The sequence below is a fragment of the Oncorhynchus masou genome, chromosome 16 (genome assembly GCF_036934945.1).
Source record: "Oncorhynchus masou masou isolate Uvic2021 chromosome 16, UVic_Omas_1.1, whole genome shotgun sequence".
NCBI classification, from domain to species: domain Eukaryota; kingdom Metazoa; phylum Chordata; class Actinopteri; order Salmoniformes; family Salmonidae; genus Oncorhynchus; species Oncorhynchus masou.
Window position 1 is genome coordinate 16,398,864 of NC_088227.1, and position 16,985 is coordinate 16,415,848.

Consider the following 16,985-nt stretch of genomic DNA (forward strand, 5'->3'; position numbering starts at 1 on the left):
AACGTCTCTGTCAAGAGCAGAGGTACAGACCTCCCACATCTAGCAGCCACACGGAGCCCAGCTGCAAGCAGCCAACATCAGTCAGGAAATTACATCTTATTACTACAAACATAGCCCAGCTTTCATGTCCGCTATATCAGATGTAAGAATAGTATAGGACGAGTGCTCTGGACAGTTTGCAGCTTTCAATACAAATGTATTTATAGTGTTTGATTCATGACACTCACAGCCTACCCAGCTGTCTTTGTTCAGCCTGCAGGCTTCTCTAGGGGTGGGGCACACAGTTAACATTCACTGATATAAAAGCTGGACCCAAAGAACATAGGGCCAATTATCTTTATAAACGTCCAAAGCCGCAACCAGCAGGTCAGCAGACTGCTTCTCCCAGCAGCCACCGCACCACCGCTGCTCACTGCTGTTTTAACAACATACAACAATGAGACCATCAGAAGCAACACAAACGAGGGGGATGAGTTGTCGTGTTCTGGTGTATTGGTTCCATGCCTAACACAGAAGCTTGACTTCCAATGGTTAATGCCTAGCCTTCCTGACACAGACGCTGATGAGCCATGGCAGTGCTTAGCTTCCACTCTCAGATAACAATGGTACAATAAGAGCTAGGGAACCTGGCTGACTTACCCCAGTGAGGAACCATATTCAAATTGATCTGCTGTCTCTGCTCCTACAGAAACATGGCAACACCACTAGGGGGTAGGATGAGGAGCTAGCATATTTCACTTTTTAACATTCATTTACATTTTATTTTATTTGAACTTTATTTAACTAGGCATGTCAGTTAAGAACAAATTCTGATTTACAATGACGGCCTACCAAAAGGCAAAAGGCCTCTTGTGGGGATGGGGGCCTGGGAATAAAATTACAAATAAATACAATATAAATATAGGAGTGTTTGAATGAAGATATTGAGATAAAACTGTCCAGTTTGAGTGTTTGTTGCAGCTCGTTCCTGTCGCTAGCTGCAGCGAACTGAAAAGACGAGCGACCCAGGGAAGTGTGTGCTTTGGGGACCTTTCACATAATGTGACTGGCAGAACAGGTGTTGTATGTGGAGGATGAGGGCTGCAGTAGGTATCTCAGATAGGTGGGAGTGAGGCCTAAGAGGGTTTTATAAATAAGCATCCACCTATGGGTCTTGCGACGGGTATACAGAGATGCCCAGTTTACAGAGGAGTATAGGGTGCAGTGATGTGTCCTCTAAGGAGCATTGGTGGCAAATCTGATGGTCGAATGGTAAAGAACATCTAGCCGCCCGAGAGCACCCTTACCTGCCGATCTATAAAGTGTGTCTCCGTAATCTAGCTTGGGTAGGATGGTCATCTGAATCAGGGTTAGTTTGGCAGCTGGGGTGAAAGAGAAGCGATTAAAATAGAGGAAACCAAGTCTCGATTTAACTTTGGTCTGCAGCTTTGATATATGCTGAGAGAAGGACAGTCATACTCCCAAGTACTTGTATGAGGTGACTACCTCAAGCTCTAAACCCTCAGAGGCAGTAATAACACCTGAGGGATGAGGGGCATTCTTCTTACCAAACCACATTACCTTTGTTTTGGAGGTGTTCAGAACAAGGTTTAGGGGGTAGAGAAAGCGTGTTGGACACTAAGAAAGCTTTGCTGTAGAGCATTTAACACAAAACCCGGGGAGGGGCCAGCCGGGTGTAAGACTGTATCATCAGCATATAAATGGATGAGAGAGCTTCCTACTGCCTGAGCTATGTTGCTGATGTAAATTGAGAAGAGCGTAGGACCTAGGATCGAGCCTTGGGGTACTCCTTTGCTGACAGGCAGTGTCTGAGACAGCAGATTTTCTGACTTCATACACTGCACTCTTTGAGAGGCAGTTAGCGAACCAGCCCAAAGACCCCTCAGAGACACCAATACTCCTTAGCCGGCCAACAAGAATGGAATGGTCTACCGTATCAAAAGCTTTGGCCACGTCAATAACAATAGCAGCACAATATTTCTTAGAATCAAGGGCAATGGCGACGTCATTGAGGACCTTTAAGGTTGCAGTGACACATCCATAACCTGGGCAGAAACCAGATTGCATACCCAAGAGAATACTATAGACTACAAGAAAGTCAGTCAGTTGATTATTGACAAGTGACACTTGATAAACAGGGCAAAATAGAAACAGGCCTATAACAGTTAGGATCAGCTTTATCTCCCCCTTTAAATAAAGGACGAACCGTGGCTGCCTTCCAAGCAATGGGAACCTCCCCAGAAAGGAGAGACAGGCTAAAAAGGTTGGAGATTGGCTTGGCGATTATAGGGGCAGCAACCTTAAAGAAGAAAGGGTCTAAACCATCTGACCCAGATGTTTATTGGGGTCAAGTTTCAGGAGCTCCTTTAGCACTTCAGAGTCAGTGACTGTCTGCAGGGAGAAACTTTGTAGCGGGGCAGGGGAAAAAGAGGGAGAGGCATCGAGGATAGTCGCTTAGAAGGGGCAGGAGATGAGGAGATGTTGGACGGGAAAGGAGGCATGGCTGAGTCAAATTGGAATCCTGACTTATCGAAGTGGTGATTAAAGAGCATTAAGGGACATGGGCAGCTGTGAGGAGGAGGGTTTATTCTCCGGGTCTTTAATTGTTTTCCAGACCTTTGTGGGGTTAAACCCACAGAGAGAGAACTGCTCCTTAAAGTAAATAACTTTGGCCTTACAGATAGCCAAAGAGTGCACTTATTTCTCATTTACTTGAACGAAATGCCCTCAAACAAGCAGAGCGTCAATACAGGAATTTGATTGAATCCTACTACACCGGCTCTGCCTCTCGTCGGATGTGGCAGGGCTTGAAAACTATTTCGGACTACAAAAGGGAAACCCAGACGCGAGCTGCCAAGTGACGCGAACCTACCAGATGAGCTAAATGCCTTTTATGTTCGCTTCGATGCAAGCAACACTGAAGCATGCACAAGAGCACCAGCTCTTCTGGATGACTGTGCCATAACGCTCTCGGTAGCCGATGTGAACAAAACCTTTAAACAGGTCAACATTCACAAACATTCACTGCACACTTCCATTTCTCACCTGGACAAAAGGAACACCTATGTGAGAATGCTGTTCATTGACTACAGCTCAGTGTTCAAAAAACATAGTGCCCACGAAGCTCATCACTAAGCTAAGGACGCTGGGACTAAACACCTCCCTCTGCAACTGGATCCTGGACTTCCTGATGGGCCGCCCCCAGGTGGTAAAAGTAGGCAACAATATGTCTGCCATGCTGATCCTTAACACTGAGGCCCCTCAGGGGTTGTCCTTAGTCCCCTCGTGTATTCCCTGTTCACCCACGACTGTGTGGCCAAACAAGACTCCAACACCATCATTAAGTTTGCTGACGACACAACCGTGGTAGGCCTGATCACTGACAACGATGAGACAGCCTATAGGGAGGAAGTCAGAGAACTAGCAGTGTGGTGCCAGGACAAAAGACAAAGGAGCTGATCATGTTCACCCACGACTGTGTGGCCAAACAAGACTCCAACACCATCATTAAGTTTGCTTTGCCTGATCACTGACAACGATGAGACAGCCTAAAGGGAGGGACTGCCAGGACAAAAGACAAAGGAGCTGATCATGGACTACAGGAATAGGCAGGCCGGACAGGCACCCATTGACATCGACGGGGCTGTTGTGGAGCGGGTCGATAATTTCAAGTTCCTTGGTGTCCACATCAACAACGAACTATCATGGTCCAAACATACCAAGACAGTCATGAAGAGGACATGACAAAACCATTTCCCCATCAGGAGACTGAAAAGATTTGGCATGGGCCCACAGATCCTCAAAAGGTTCTACAGCTGCACCATCGAGAGCATACTGACCGGTTGCATCACCGCCTGGTATGTAAACTGCTCGGCATCGGTAAGACGCAACAGAGGGTCGTGCGAACGGCCCAGTACATCACTGAGGCCAAGCTTCCTGCCATCCAGGACCTATATAATAGGCGGTGTCAGAGGAAAGCCCATAACATTGTCAGAGACTCCAGTCAAGTTATAGACTGTTTTCTGTGCTACGGCATGGCAAGCGGTACCGGAGCGCCAAGTCTAGGACCAACAGCTTCTAACTCCAAGCCAAGCGGTAAGGCGCTGCTGAACAATTCATAAAATTCGTCTCTGGACAATTTTCGCTGACACCCCCCTTGTACACTACTGTAACTCGCTGTTTGTTTGTTACCTATGCATAGCCACTACATGTACAGATTACCTCAACTAGCCTGTACCCCTGCACACTGACTCGGTACCGGTGCCCCCTGTATATAGCCTCATTATTGTTATTCTTATTGTGTTACTTTTTATTGTTACTTTTTATTTTAGTCTACTTGGTAAATATTTTCTTCTTCTTGAACTGCACTGTTGGTTAAGGCCTGCACTGTTGGTTAAGGGCTAAGCATTACACGGTAAAGTCTACACTTGTTGTATTCGGCGCATATGGCAAATACAGTTTGATTTGATTTGAAAGCCAGTCAGCCTGAGTATGTGTGTGCTGAGCCATTCCCCAAATGCAATTCTTGAGGTGGTGTAATTCTTCAAGATCACGGTCAAACCAGGGGCTGAACCTGTTTTTAATTCTAATTTTCTTTATGGGGGCGTGTTTGTTAACAATACCACTGAAAATAAAGTGTCTTCGACAGAGGGGATCAAGCTGAATTTATACCATTTACATCTAGTCATATGTTCAAGCAGGGATGCAACTTTGATTTTAGAATTGGGGGAACATAATATATATCTATGTATTTTTATCTACCCTGATAAATATTCCAAACAGCCTACCCGACTGCTTGGAGGCGTCCGCATGGTCCTAAAGCACATCGTTGCCTTGTTTTGCATCTCATACCAATTATAAAACTGGGCGGGGGAGGACAAAACATTTATTTCAGAATGTGGGGGAGACATGTCCCCCCCTCGTCCCCAGTGAAAGTTACGCCCCTGTGTTCAAGTACTATCACATTTGAAAACAAACTAATGCGAAGCTATTTTCAGTGGAACATACCAGCAATGTGACATTAATAGTGATAACTGATGTAGTGTGAAGCCAACTTGAGTGTTCTCAAAAATAGCCTCGTGGTAGAGGAAATATCCCGTAAACTACATGGCAATTCAATGTGCACGCGATGGGGTAGTGAATGAAAACTGAATCATATCTGAGAGGATCAAAGGCAGGATCAAAAGAGGTAAATAATCCCTGCATTATGTCATGATTAGAAAAAACTTGAACATGTCTTCTTCGTTTTTCATAAATTGGTAAATGTCATACACTTGAACAGCACAATCTCCTTTTAATCCTTGCTCAGTCTTCTGTGAGAATTAGCATCATATTAACATCCATTCTGAAACACGGTTTGAAGCACAAACAAAATGAAAAACGCAGCGGAGTTTATTAACACTTTAAAAGGATTTTCGTCATGGTTATCTAGCATGGATCATATCGTTGGGTGACACATTGTCCATTTGAAGTCACTTTGAGAGCACGAGAGCATCTGTTCTGGGTTGTTTGAGTGTTGTGTTTCCAAATCTACGAAGTGAGAGGTAATGCTTGAAAGACCCAGTATGATAAACTGTTACGTTCAAATGGTCTAATCAAGGCGCATGCATAAATATTGCAATACTTATGTAGCCTACTGTTTTGGTGCATAATTCCTATTCTAAATGAATACACATCAAATGGTTTACAAAACTGTTTACAAGTTCTGACATCAGCCAAGGTCAAGCAGTCAGCTCGAGGTAAAGGGAAAAGCACAGATGATGAAATAAGCCTAACAGGGCTTTCCTAACGACTGGAGGAGACATTTTCTGGGAGGAAATTAGAGAGCATGCCCACTAGTGTATAAAAATTCCAGCTGCTGCTTCAGAGCATTAATGAAACACTAAATGTAGCCGCTGCTAAAAAGCGGCCCAGTGGCTGAGGATGCATTCCTACTCCAGCTTTATGACACCGCAGCAGTGCTTTGAAATACTGATGTGTCCGTGTTGGGGAGCAAGCAGGGCTGTAGATAGGCTACACATGACAGAAGGAGTGTCTGGCTGGATGCAGTCAGGGGGATTGGGAAAGGTTATCTCCAGCGCTGTGTGCATGAGAGCTCATTGATCACAGGGTGAGGCTGTGGGTGAGGCTGGACATGGTGTCCATGCGATCAGAACAACTCCAGTGTGGGCTCTCAGACACAGCTGTCCTGTGGTACCTCCTCAAACTATCTCCTTCTTCAAACACCAATCATTGTGCAGAACAGGTACCCAGTGTCTGTGGGGCCTACTGCCTACATTATTCTTCAGAACATGCGAAAAGTATAAATAATATTTAAGTTACACATAGGCAGACTTTTTCCACTACAACCAACATAGACGGTGCTAAGAGAAGCCTAAAAGTCTTTTTGAAAGGAGGTGGCTTATCATGTTCTGTAAAAGTACAACCGTCTGTTAACAATGTGACCAGAGCAGACCGAATGCTAGGTCTCCAGCTAGGAAGACTGGGAGTTGTAATTAACAGACTTCAGGGGGTGGCTATGCCCACTGCGCCTCGGCTGAGTCTCTCTAACAGCCGCCCGGGTATAAGACATGTACACTACTGCTCGGGTCGGCTGTTTGTTCACCCGCCCACAATTGCTAATAACCCATCCTCAGATGAAAATCTGAGGCACGCACCCAACCCTAACCAGCTAATATAGAAAATGGGATGTGGACTACAGTCAGAGACGGCGGAATAATGTTTGCCTGATTTATATATGTTTCTGCCTATAATTTTTGGGGGGCAACTTGTCTATAATTAGATACATGCAGTTTCTTTTCAGTCATTATATGTTGCCATAGAAGACCAAATAAACCCTTGCTCACCAGAATAATGTTATAAAACAATAGAATGTATTCTTCAACCTAGTTAACATCAGTAATGTTCTCTGTCATCTCTGCTTCTTTCAGGGACCGGGGATAAAATGCAATAACAAAAAAAAACTGAGAAGATTTTCAGTGCAAAATTTCCAAATGACATCAGTTGCAAATGACTGGTTGAAAGGAAATAGAAAGCTGTTAAAACGACCAAATATGTTTCTGATAAGATTTCAGTTTGGCTTGGATGCATATTTTGTGGTTGAAATACGATCAGCATTTATGATGTTGATAAAGACAGCGCCTCTACAGATGGTATCTAATTGCATATTCACATTCTCTCAAGATGCTAAAAGAAATCAATTATATTTTTCCACTCTTGTCCCTGTTATAATTTAACTGCAAAAAAAATATGAATTCTGCAGGTGTTAATATTAAGGCGACTTGAGAGGTTATAGACCTACAGTCAGTGTCCAGAGTTCAGTTTCCATTCAACCCATCTGAACAGTAGGCTACAGTTCCCTTGACGTGCCATAGGCTTACAGTATTTGATAGGCTTACAGTATTTGAAGTCCCCTTCTTGTGACTGTCAAAGTTGTATAGCGGCTCACATATAACATAGAACATATCCTGCTGCTATCATCCTATTTTAGCACTTCACCAAATCTTTCCCAAACATGACTTTCCTGTCCCCCCTTTCTCTTTATTTTCAACTCTCCATTTCACAGATTTTCTCTTATCGAATTAAACTCTGACATCGTTCTTTTTGCCTCCGTGGATCGAACATTAACTTTTTCTGCCCTTCCCAAAAGCATTTGGCAATTGGCGTGTAGGCTATTTGGCACGCATACAGTTATGCCTTAAAGCTTAGGCTTACACACTAATGCCAGAAAGCTTAACATAATTTAAGAAAATTGTTGTTTTTTTAAAGATATAAATTGCACAAGAATGATACATTTATGGATTTTTTTAAAGGTATTGTTTTCTCTTTATTCAACCCACCCACGCATCATGACTCTATAAATGCCCGCCCTGCGGAAATAACCACGGGGGCTGCGGTATATGAGTCAACTCATGCATCACTAATGTGTACACACACACACATACTGTACACACAAAATAGCCATCTGCACATTCTTAAGGGGTGTGCTGAACAAGAATTGGCAAATGTCATGTGACCCATCACGCAAGGGTGATTCATCATATGTACCAGCTGGTGGATGGTGTTGACATGGTCACCACCATCTACTATCAGTTAAGTGACAGTGAGTCACTGTAGTCTATAGGACACATTGTGACATACATGGAATGACAGATAGTAGCCTACTCATAGGACCTATAGTTTCATATGGAGGCTGATCTCCAAAATAATGACAATGGACCATGAAGCTCAAAGGAGCTTGCCTTGACCATGAATATAATCTGGTTCCTTGAAATCTAACCTGCATTTGGCTGAGTAGGCTATAGTATAGCAATGAGTGTTTTAATGAAAACTATCAGGCAGATACTATTTAATGTTGTTGGCAAGGGCTATGTTTGAAAGTGAACAATTAACCATTTTTAATTGAAGAGACATCCTCATAAGAGTAGGGAAACAAGAGGCCAAGGGCGGACTGGCCATCTGGCATTTCGGGCAAATACCAAATGGACTGATCCATTCATAGCTGAGTCGACATGTCTAACTTGTGTTTTTCACTCAAAATGATTCAACCTACTATCACAAATTATAAAAAATAGACACAAATTACATATGCGAAATTCGTGACAGATACACACAAAACAATATTCCCCTCCTCCACATGATTTTTTGTATTCCCGGCATTTCAATCACAGATGAAGGCATTAGGTTACTTTAAAAACCCTAGAGTCGATTGATGCACCCATGTGTCAATCTAATTAACATAATAAAAACATCCCGATCAAAAGCTGTCTGTTTAAGATAGAGATATCTGCTTGGGCTGCGTCTCAATCCACCGGACCCGCCTATGTCCACCTTCCGCATCTGCGGTGGAAAGTGGCAGAGTTACAGCGCTGTTTGTCAGACTAGGAGACATCCCGAAAATCGGTCTTCTCATGGAAAAAGTCTGAACGGTTTGGGATACAAACTAATATGACCCCACTATGGAAGGGGGTAGTGTTCTCTGCTTTGTTCTACGACCCCCAAGTGTCACAGGACCAACAAAAAGAAAGGGGTTAAATATTATTTCCTGAGCTTTCTTATAACTCCTAGATACAGGACAGTCATTTCAAAACCTTGTTCCTCATGATTTATTTTTTGGTCTTTTTGTTTTGCCATTTTTGAATGTGTTATTCAATGTGTTTTTATTGGGCTGTAGCAGTAAAGGTACAATTCTATGTTTGATTAAATATATACAGTACCAGGCAAAAGTTTGGACACACCTAAACATGCCAGATATTTAAAAAAAAACAACATTTTCTACATTGTAGAAAAATAGTGATGACATCAAAGCTATGAAATAACACATGGAATCATGTAATAAACAAAAAAGTGTTAAAATATATTTTGATTTGTTTATATTTGAGATTCTTCAAAGTAGCCACCACTTTGCCTTGATGACAGCTTTGCACACTCTTGGCATTCTCTCAACTTCATGAGGAATGCTTTCCCAACAGTCTTGAAGGAGTTCCCACTTATGCTGAGCACTTGTTGGCTGCTTTTCCTTCACTCTGCGGTCCAAACCATCTCAATCGGGTTGAGGTCGGGGATTGTGGAGGCCAGATCATCTGATGCAGCACTCCATCACTCACCTTGGTCAAATAACCCTTATACAACCTGGAGGTGTGTTGGATCATTGTGCTGTTGAAAAATGATAGTCCCACTAAGCGCAAACCAGATGGGATGGAGTATCGCTGCAGAATGCAGTGGTAGTAATGCTGGTTAAGTGTGCCTTGAATTCTAAATCAATTACAGACATTGTGACCAGCAAAGCATCCCCACACCATCACACTTCCTCCTCCATGCTTCACGGTGGGAACCACAAATGCGTAGATCATCCGTTCACCTCCTCTGCATATCACAAAGACATGGCGGTTGGAACCAAAAATCTCACATTTGGACAAATCAGACCAAAGGACAGATTTCCACTGGTCTATTGTCCATTGCTTGTGTTTCTTGGCCCAAGCAAGTCTCTTCTTCTTATTAGTACCTTTAGCAGTGATGTCTTTTAAACAATTCGACCATGAAGGCCTGATTCACACAGTCTCCTCTGAGGTGCAGTTAACTCTAATTAACTTATCCTCTGCAGCAGAGGTAACTATGGGTCTTCCTCTCCTGTGGCGGTCCTCATGAGAGCCAGTTTCATCATAGCACTGATGGTTTTTGAGACTGCACTTGAAGAAACTCTAAAAGTTATTGAAATGTTCTGACCTTCATTTACTGACCTTCATGTCTTAAAGTAATGATGGACTGTCGTTTCTCTTTGTTATTTGAGCTGTTCTTGCCATAATATGGACTTGGTCTTTTACCAAATAAGGCTATCTTCTGTATACCACCCCTGCCTTCCATCACAGTACAACTGATTGACTCAAGCACATTAAGAAGGAATGAAATTCCACAAATTAACTTTTAACAAGGCGCACACCTGTTAATTGAAATGCATTCCAGGTGACTACCTCATGAAGCTGGTTGAGAGAATGCCAAGAGTGTGCAAAGCTGTCAACAAGGCAAAGGGTGGCTACTTTGACGAATCTCAAATATATTTTGATTTGTTTAACACTTTTTTTGGTTACTACCTGACTCCATATGTGTTATTTCATAGTTTTGATGTCTTCACTATTATTCTACAATGTAGGAAATAGTACAAATAAATAAAAACCCTGCAATGAGTAGGTGTGTCCGAACTTTGACTGGTACTGTATGTTTGCAACTACTTACATTGGTGGCGGATGAGTCATTTCCAGTCAACGCTAGTTGGAATTGGCTCGCAAAACTACCTTTAACTTCCTTCATACTGGACACAGAGATATAAAAAATGGTGTCCATGAGTTCATCTGACTCTGGTTGAGTAGATAAAGGGCCTCATTGCCAAAATCCCAAAGTATCCCTTTAACCAAATAGCTACCTGGACATTGACCCTTTTTGCACTAACTTTTTTCTGTCGTCGCATACACAACTGTTACTGTTTATTATATGTCACTTTATTCCTAGTTATATGTACATATCTACCTCAATTACCTCGTACACTTGCACATCAACTTACGTACTGGTACCCTGTGTATAAAGCCAAGTTATCATGTATTTATTATACGTTTTATTATTACACGTTTTACTTTTACATTATTTTTCTGTTCTTTCTCTCTACATTGTTGGGAAAGGCCTGTAAGTAAGCATTTCACTGTTTGTCTACATCTGTTGTTTACGAAGCATGTGATGAATAACATTTTATTTTATCCCCTAGCTCTAACATTAACCCTAACCTTAACCCTTAGACTAGTTAACGTTAACCACTTCAATTGAATTTGTAACATATCATGTATACTTCGTACCATTTTGTATGAATTGTAATGCATAACATATCATACGAAATGTACGATGGACATGCACATATTAATACCAACTTAACATATTTTACTAATTTGAGAGTCCTGAATTTTCATTTACTATGTTATGCTACCCCTGAGTCCAGGTTGCTTTTGGGAGATGCATGAGGGTACTAGCTGGTCACTTCACTACAGCCTACGGCAGGGTATGCCATCCTAAAAGTCAACTCTTCTGTGCTAAATCAATAACTGGAAAAATCGCCAGTGGCCTAGTACGACCGAATCCACAATTCAGAGTTCAAGCGGATCATTTGATCATCACAACTCAGAGGAGAGTGGGAATAGGATCATTTGGAGTGTTGAATTACACAAAGGTTTGCGCTCACACTGCTCCTCCCGGTGCTCACTGACTACGCGCACAAGAGGCTCCTTACCAGCTGTACCACTGGGGGCTGATGCCAGGGAAGCATGGTGAAATGGAGGGGCTGGGGTGTTTTTTTAAATGGCTCCCTTCCATAGTCACATTTAGAAATGCCTAACGCCTTGAGTCATGTTGAGGTTTTATTACAGAAGGCAGCAGGAATAATGTGGAATTAGATGGGATGCAGCTACTGGAACTGATGCTGTATTCTGCTTTGCCAAAGTTACCTGGAGAATTTAATCAGATTCAGTGGCTGATGTCAAGTGAAGTGGACTATTGAGGGTGTGGCTGTATTTTTTTTGGAGAGGGAAATAGCCGAGTATATGCCTCTTGCCAGGGTCGAACTGGGACCAACAGCCATGGCATTTTTGTTCCTTGAGACTCCCACGATGGACCATTTCTTTCCCCTTGAGGCCCCCATTACTAGCCAGATAGAGTATTGAAACGATCACGATCACAGATTATCGTGAAATAGACAGAAATGACTTACTCGAAATTCATGTCAGGCACACAAATAAAATAAAAAATGTTGTGTCCACCTAATGATTTTCTTCATAATGTATGTGACCAGTACACAATTTTCTTCAAAAACAATTCCAATGTATTGTGGCTAATGTTAGCTAGAGGGATAACGTTAGCCAGGCTAGGGGTTAGGGTTAAGGTTAGGGTTAGGAGTTAGGTTAAAGGGTGGATAATGGTTAGCTAACATGCTAAGTAGTTGAAAAAGTAGCTAAAAAGTCATAAGCAGCTGCAAAGTTGCAAATGAGCTAAAATGCTAAAGTTGTCTGTGATGAAATTCAAACATGCAACCTTTGGATTGCTAGTCAATAGTGTTATATGCTTACCCATCCACCCTGACAAACCACTCTCCTTTCGTTTTTGCCTTAAAGTGATACACATAGACTTCAAGTCATTGCGCTAATGCAAGTTATTATTAGCTTGTGAAACTACCTCTAACTTCCTTCATACTGGACTCAGAAATATACAATTTGTATCCACTAGTTCATCTGACTCTGGGGAAGTAGATAAAGGGCCTCGTTGCCAAAATCCCAAAGTATTCCTTTAAGTAACCCTCTGCCTTATGTAACTATACCATAGGTAACATATCATAATTATATGAGTCTCCCGTATACTATGTTACGTCGAATCTATGATACCAGCCTGCCCTAAGAGAAATCCATTATGCATGAAATCGTTAAGATCATGAACTCACCAATTGCATGCCACATATAAAGGCCAGCGTGCATCTGCCACTGCAACAACCCATGGTGTACTGTCCACTTTGGATCTCTGCTCCACGTGGGTCACTGTAACTCTCAAATCCCCAAATATCTGCGCTGTTGGCCTGGGCAGTTGCAATGACGCGACCGCACTTTACAGCAGAGTACGTTTCAGGAGGTCCAATTCCACAATTCCAGATGGTTTTCAGTCAAAGCTGTAGTCTTGTTGACATACCCATTAACTCCCCTCCGTATTTACTTTTGTCTATATTACAATCGACGGGTATCCAAGCAGAAATAGATGAAGACAATTTTGATTGATTCAACAATTTGATAATCCTATTTCAACAAATACTGGAAAAGTTTGAATTACATGTCCGGATGTTCAAAATTCAGAAAGTCGGTCAGTTCTTAATTAGTAGCATTTTGATCTGGTTATTATACGTCTGAATGATCAGTCCATGGATAATCCATAAACTAGTATTAAAGAATCTGAAAAACGTTTACAATTAATGTTCGATCATACTGTACATGGTCCAGAATAAAGTGCCAGTCGGCATTAGGCAAACACAGTGCCACTTGAAGAAAGTATCTGTATCAGCCTATTTCTGAAAGGGTCCTTTGCTGAGAAACAAAGCAAGCCAGTGTTGTATACCGCGATGGGGTTCTTCTCATCGCTCCTCCCTCCACTATCGGGTTGTTCGGGTACTAGTGTGCAACTACCTAGCACCATTTACTTTTCACACAGAAAGTCAAAGGGACAGTGTAGAATCCAATGTGGTCAGACGTTATTTTCTTTCCCTGCTTTACTCTCTCTCTCAATAGGAGGCATACCGCGAACATGAGAATTCCCGTCGTTGTCTGAAATCGGTGGAGCTGAACAGAGTCCTACTACTATCCTCCTCAGCAGCGCTGTGCATCCTCAGTTGCCTGGATTTCAAAACCGATAATTGTCCCCTGTTGGAAATAAAACATTTTTCGCTTACACACAGAGCATGACTGTCCTATACTGGATATATGGTCGGTAGCACAGACAGCCCAGTAAAAAGAGAGACGAAAGAGAGAAGCGGTGCAAGTTGCACGGTCGCCAGCCCCACCATCTGACGCTCCAGAATGAATGAACCGCACGCAGTGTTATTCACCACAGGGAAGAGGCTGGGTTCCTTTCTCACGATGAGCCAGAGAGATGCGATATAGAGCGCAGCTGACGGCTTGGCCATCACTGAATACACTGGATTAGCCCTCTGCTCCGATTCGCAGTGGGAGTCAATGGCAGGGAGTTGAGGTGATTATAATTTGAATCATCACCTGTAAATCATAGGTGGATTGGATTTAGAGCCACAATGATGGACAGTCAGTCATCCAGAACGAAAAGTCAATTAAATTAAAAGGTCATTGACGAAGCCAAATAAATGGCATAGGCATATGCCACCCTTCATTTGTGATAATATAGGCGATAATAATAGGCCAACTTATTTTCTCAGACACTTTCATCCAAGGACTTGCTGTTCCAACCAACTGAGCCATCACATATAATCCAAAGTGGTCTTTGATAACATGCACAAAGGAGTAAACTGTACTGAAAAATGTCCTGTTCTTCCCCCATATTGTGTACTCTCCCCCCAGCATGTCTTTACATTGGCAAGGACAGCCATCCTGCCATATATTTCTCTCTCTCTCTCACACACACACACACACACACACACACACACACACACACACACACACACACACACACACACACACAGTGTTTATGACATGGCTTAATTATCTTGGTAATCTTGACTGACAGTATCATGTATTTACTGCCTGATATCCTGGGGGTAATGACTAGTGGCATCCATACATCCCCCTTGGAATGATTTTTAGAGAGAAATTGAAGACTGGCATATCTCGTCCAGTGTAATCTCAGAATCGTTGTCCTTGAATAACCCCTGAAACTGATACATACAGAGATATAGAGAAGGATGGGAATGTGTTTACTACTTATCTGTCTCAGCCAGATGGCTGCTGCTGGTACACTTCGGCTCTGTCACTGAAACACTGTGACATGAAATGCTGTGAATGGTTGTCATAAACAATTTGAGACAACCCGATGGGAAAGAGAAATAATGTTGTAAGGTATACAAAGAGGCCAACAAAAATGGAGATAGCTGAGCTTGGATTGGCTTTTCAAATCAATTTTATTCATCACATCCTTCGTAAACAACAGGTGTGGACTAACAGTGGAATGCTTACTTGCAGGCCCTTCCCAAAAATGCAGAAAGAAAGAAAATAGAGAAATAATAGAAAAGTAAAACATGTAATAATACAAATAATAATAGATACATAATGAGTAATGATATACTGGCTATTACAAGGGGTACCCATACCGAGTTGATGTGCAGGGTCATGAGGTAATTGAGGTAGACACTGTATGCACATATAACTAGGAATAAAGGGACAGATAATAAACAGTAGCAGCAGCGTATCTGATGAGTCAAAAAACGTTAGAGCAAAAACGGTCAATGCATATAGCTAGTTGTTTAACTATTTAAATAACTATTCAAGAGTATATGGATTGGGGGTAGAAGCTGTTCAGGGTCCTGTTGGTTCCAGACTTGGTGCACTGGTACCGCTGACCGTACAGTTGCAGATATGACTTGGATGGCTGGAGTCTGACAAGTATTAGGGCCTTCCCATGAAACCGCCTGGTATAGAGGTCCTGGATGGTAGGGAGTTTGGCCACAGTGATGTACTGGGCCTCATTGTCGTCAGAGATTAGGCCTACCACCGTCGTGTCATCTGCAAACATAATGACGGTGTTGTTGTCATGCATGGGTGAACAGGGAGTATAGAAGGGGACTAAGCACACACCCCTGGGGGGCACCCGTGTTGAGGGTCAGCGTGACAGATTTGTTATTGCCTACCCTCACCACCTGGATGCGTCCTGTTAGGAAGTCCAGGATACAATTGCAGAGGGAGGTGTTCATTTCCAGGATCCTTAGTTTAGTGATAAGCTTGGAGGGCACTATGATGTTGAAGGCTGAGCTGTAGTCAATGAACAGCATTCTCATGTAGGCGTTCCTTTTTTCCACGTGGGAAACGGCAGTGTGGAGTGCAATAGAGATTTATAATCAACATGCGGCATCTCATTATCCTCAATGCCCTTTGTATGTAACAGATCGTCATATCTTGTTTGGTCAGTCTAATGAAGCAGTCCGTGTCTCCGGAGAAGTGTTAATGGCTACATTAACTGGCAGTAAAGCATGTGAGTGTCCACCTTTGTAAAGCCTCACTAAGCCCAGACAGCATTGATTGAACTTTTTGACTTTGACTTAATTTAGAGGTGCGATAAAGCTATCTACCTTTCAACATTGAGGTTTTCACCTTCAGTGAACTTGAGATTCAGGGAGAGTGACACAGACCCAGCTGTCACTCAGAACGATGCCAGGTACTATGTGTGGATACTTGACAATCAGCTGCAGTGTTGCTGGAAATCAGGTTCCACCTGGTCGCATGATTGATTTGATTATTTCAGTGTCTTACAGAGAATACATACACACAAAGTTACCCAGTCCATATGGGCTGATGGTATGTGTATTGTATGTTTTGTCCTCGGTGTCGTCCTTTGAAAAGAGAAATACACGTCTTAAATGCCCTAAAGTCATAATACAATGAAAAATAAAACAGTAAATGAAACCAAATATCAGTTTTAAATTAACCTTGAATCCACTGCATTAAAAGCAATATATTACCATGGGCAAAAATACTGTTTAACTCTGATTTTGTTTATGACTTTAAAGTTATTTGAGGTCTGTGGAATCATCTCCTCCTTTGATTTTTAATAGACAGAAATCAAATCAAATTATATTTGTTACATACACATGGTTAGCAGATGTTAATGCGAGTGTAGCGAAATGCTTGTGCTTCTAATTCCGACAATGCAGTAATAACCAACAAGTAATCTAACTAACAATTCCAAAACTACTGTCTTATACACACAAGTGTAAGTGGATAAAGAATATG

General features: G+C 42.3%; 1 protein-coding gene across 3 annotated transcripts in view; it reads right to left on the bottom strand.

Annotated features, from left to right (window-relative positions):
- nkain2 (sodium/potassium transporting ATPase interacting 2) overlaps positions 1-14,074 on the bottom strand; it is a 164,177-nt gene extending 150,103 nt beyond the window's left edge. For all 3 annotated transcript variants that reach the window (XM_064990944.1, XM_064990943.1, XM_064990945.1), the window contains exon 1: positions 12,971-14,074. In XM_064990944.1, the coding sequence (XP_064847016.1) occupies positions 12,971-13,024 (54 nt within the window). In that variant the 5' untranslated portion in view covers positions 13,025-14,074. The remainder of the gene's footprint in view (positions 1-12,970) is intronic.
- Between the last annotated feature and the right edge of the window lie 2,911 nt (positions 14,075-16,985).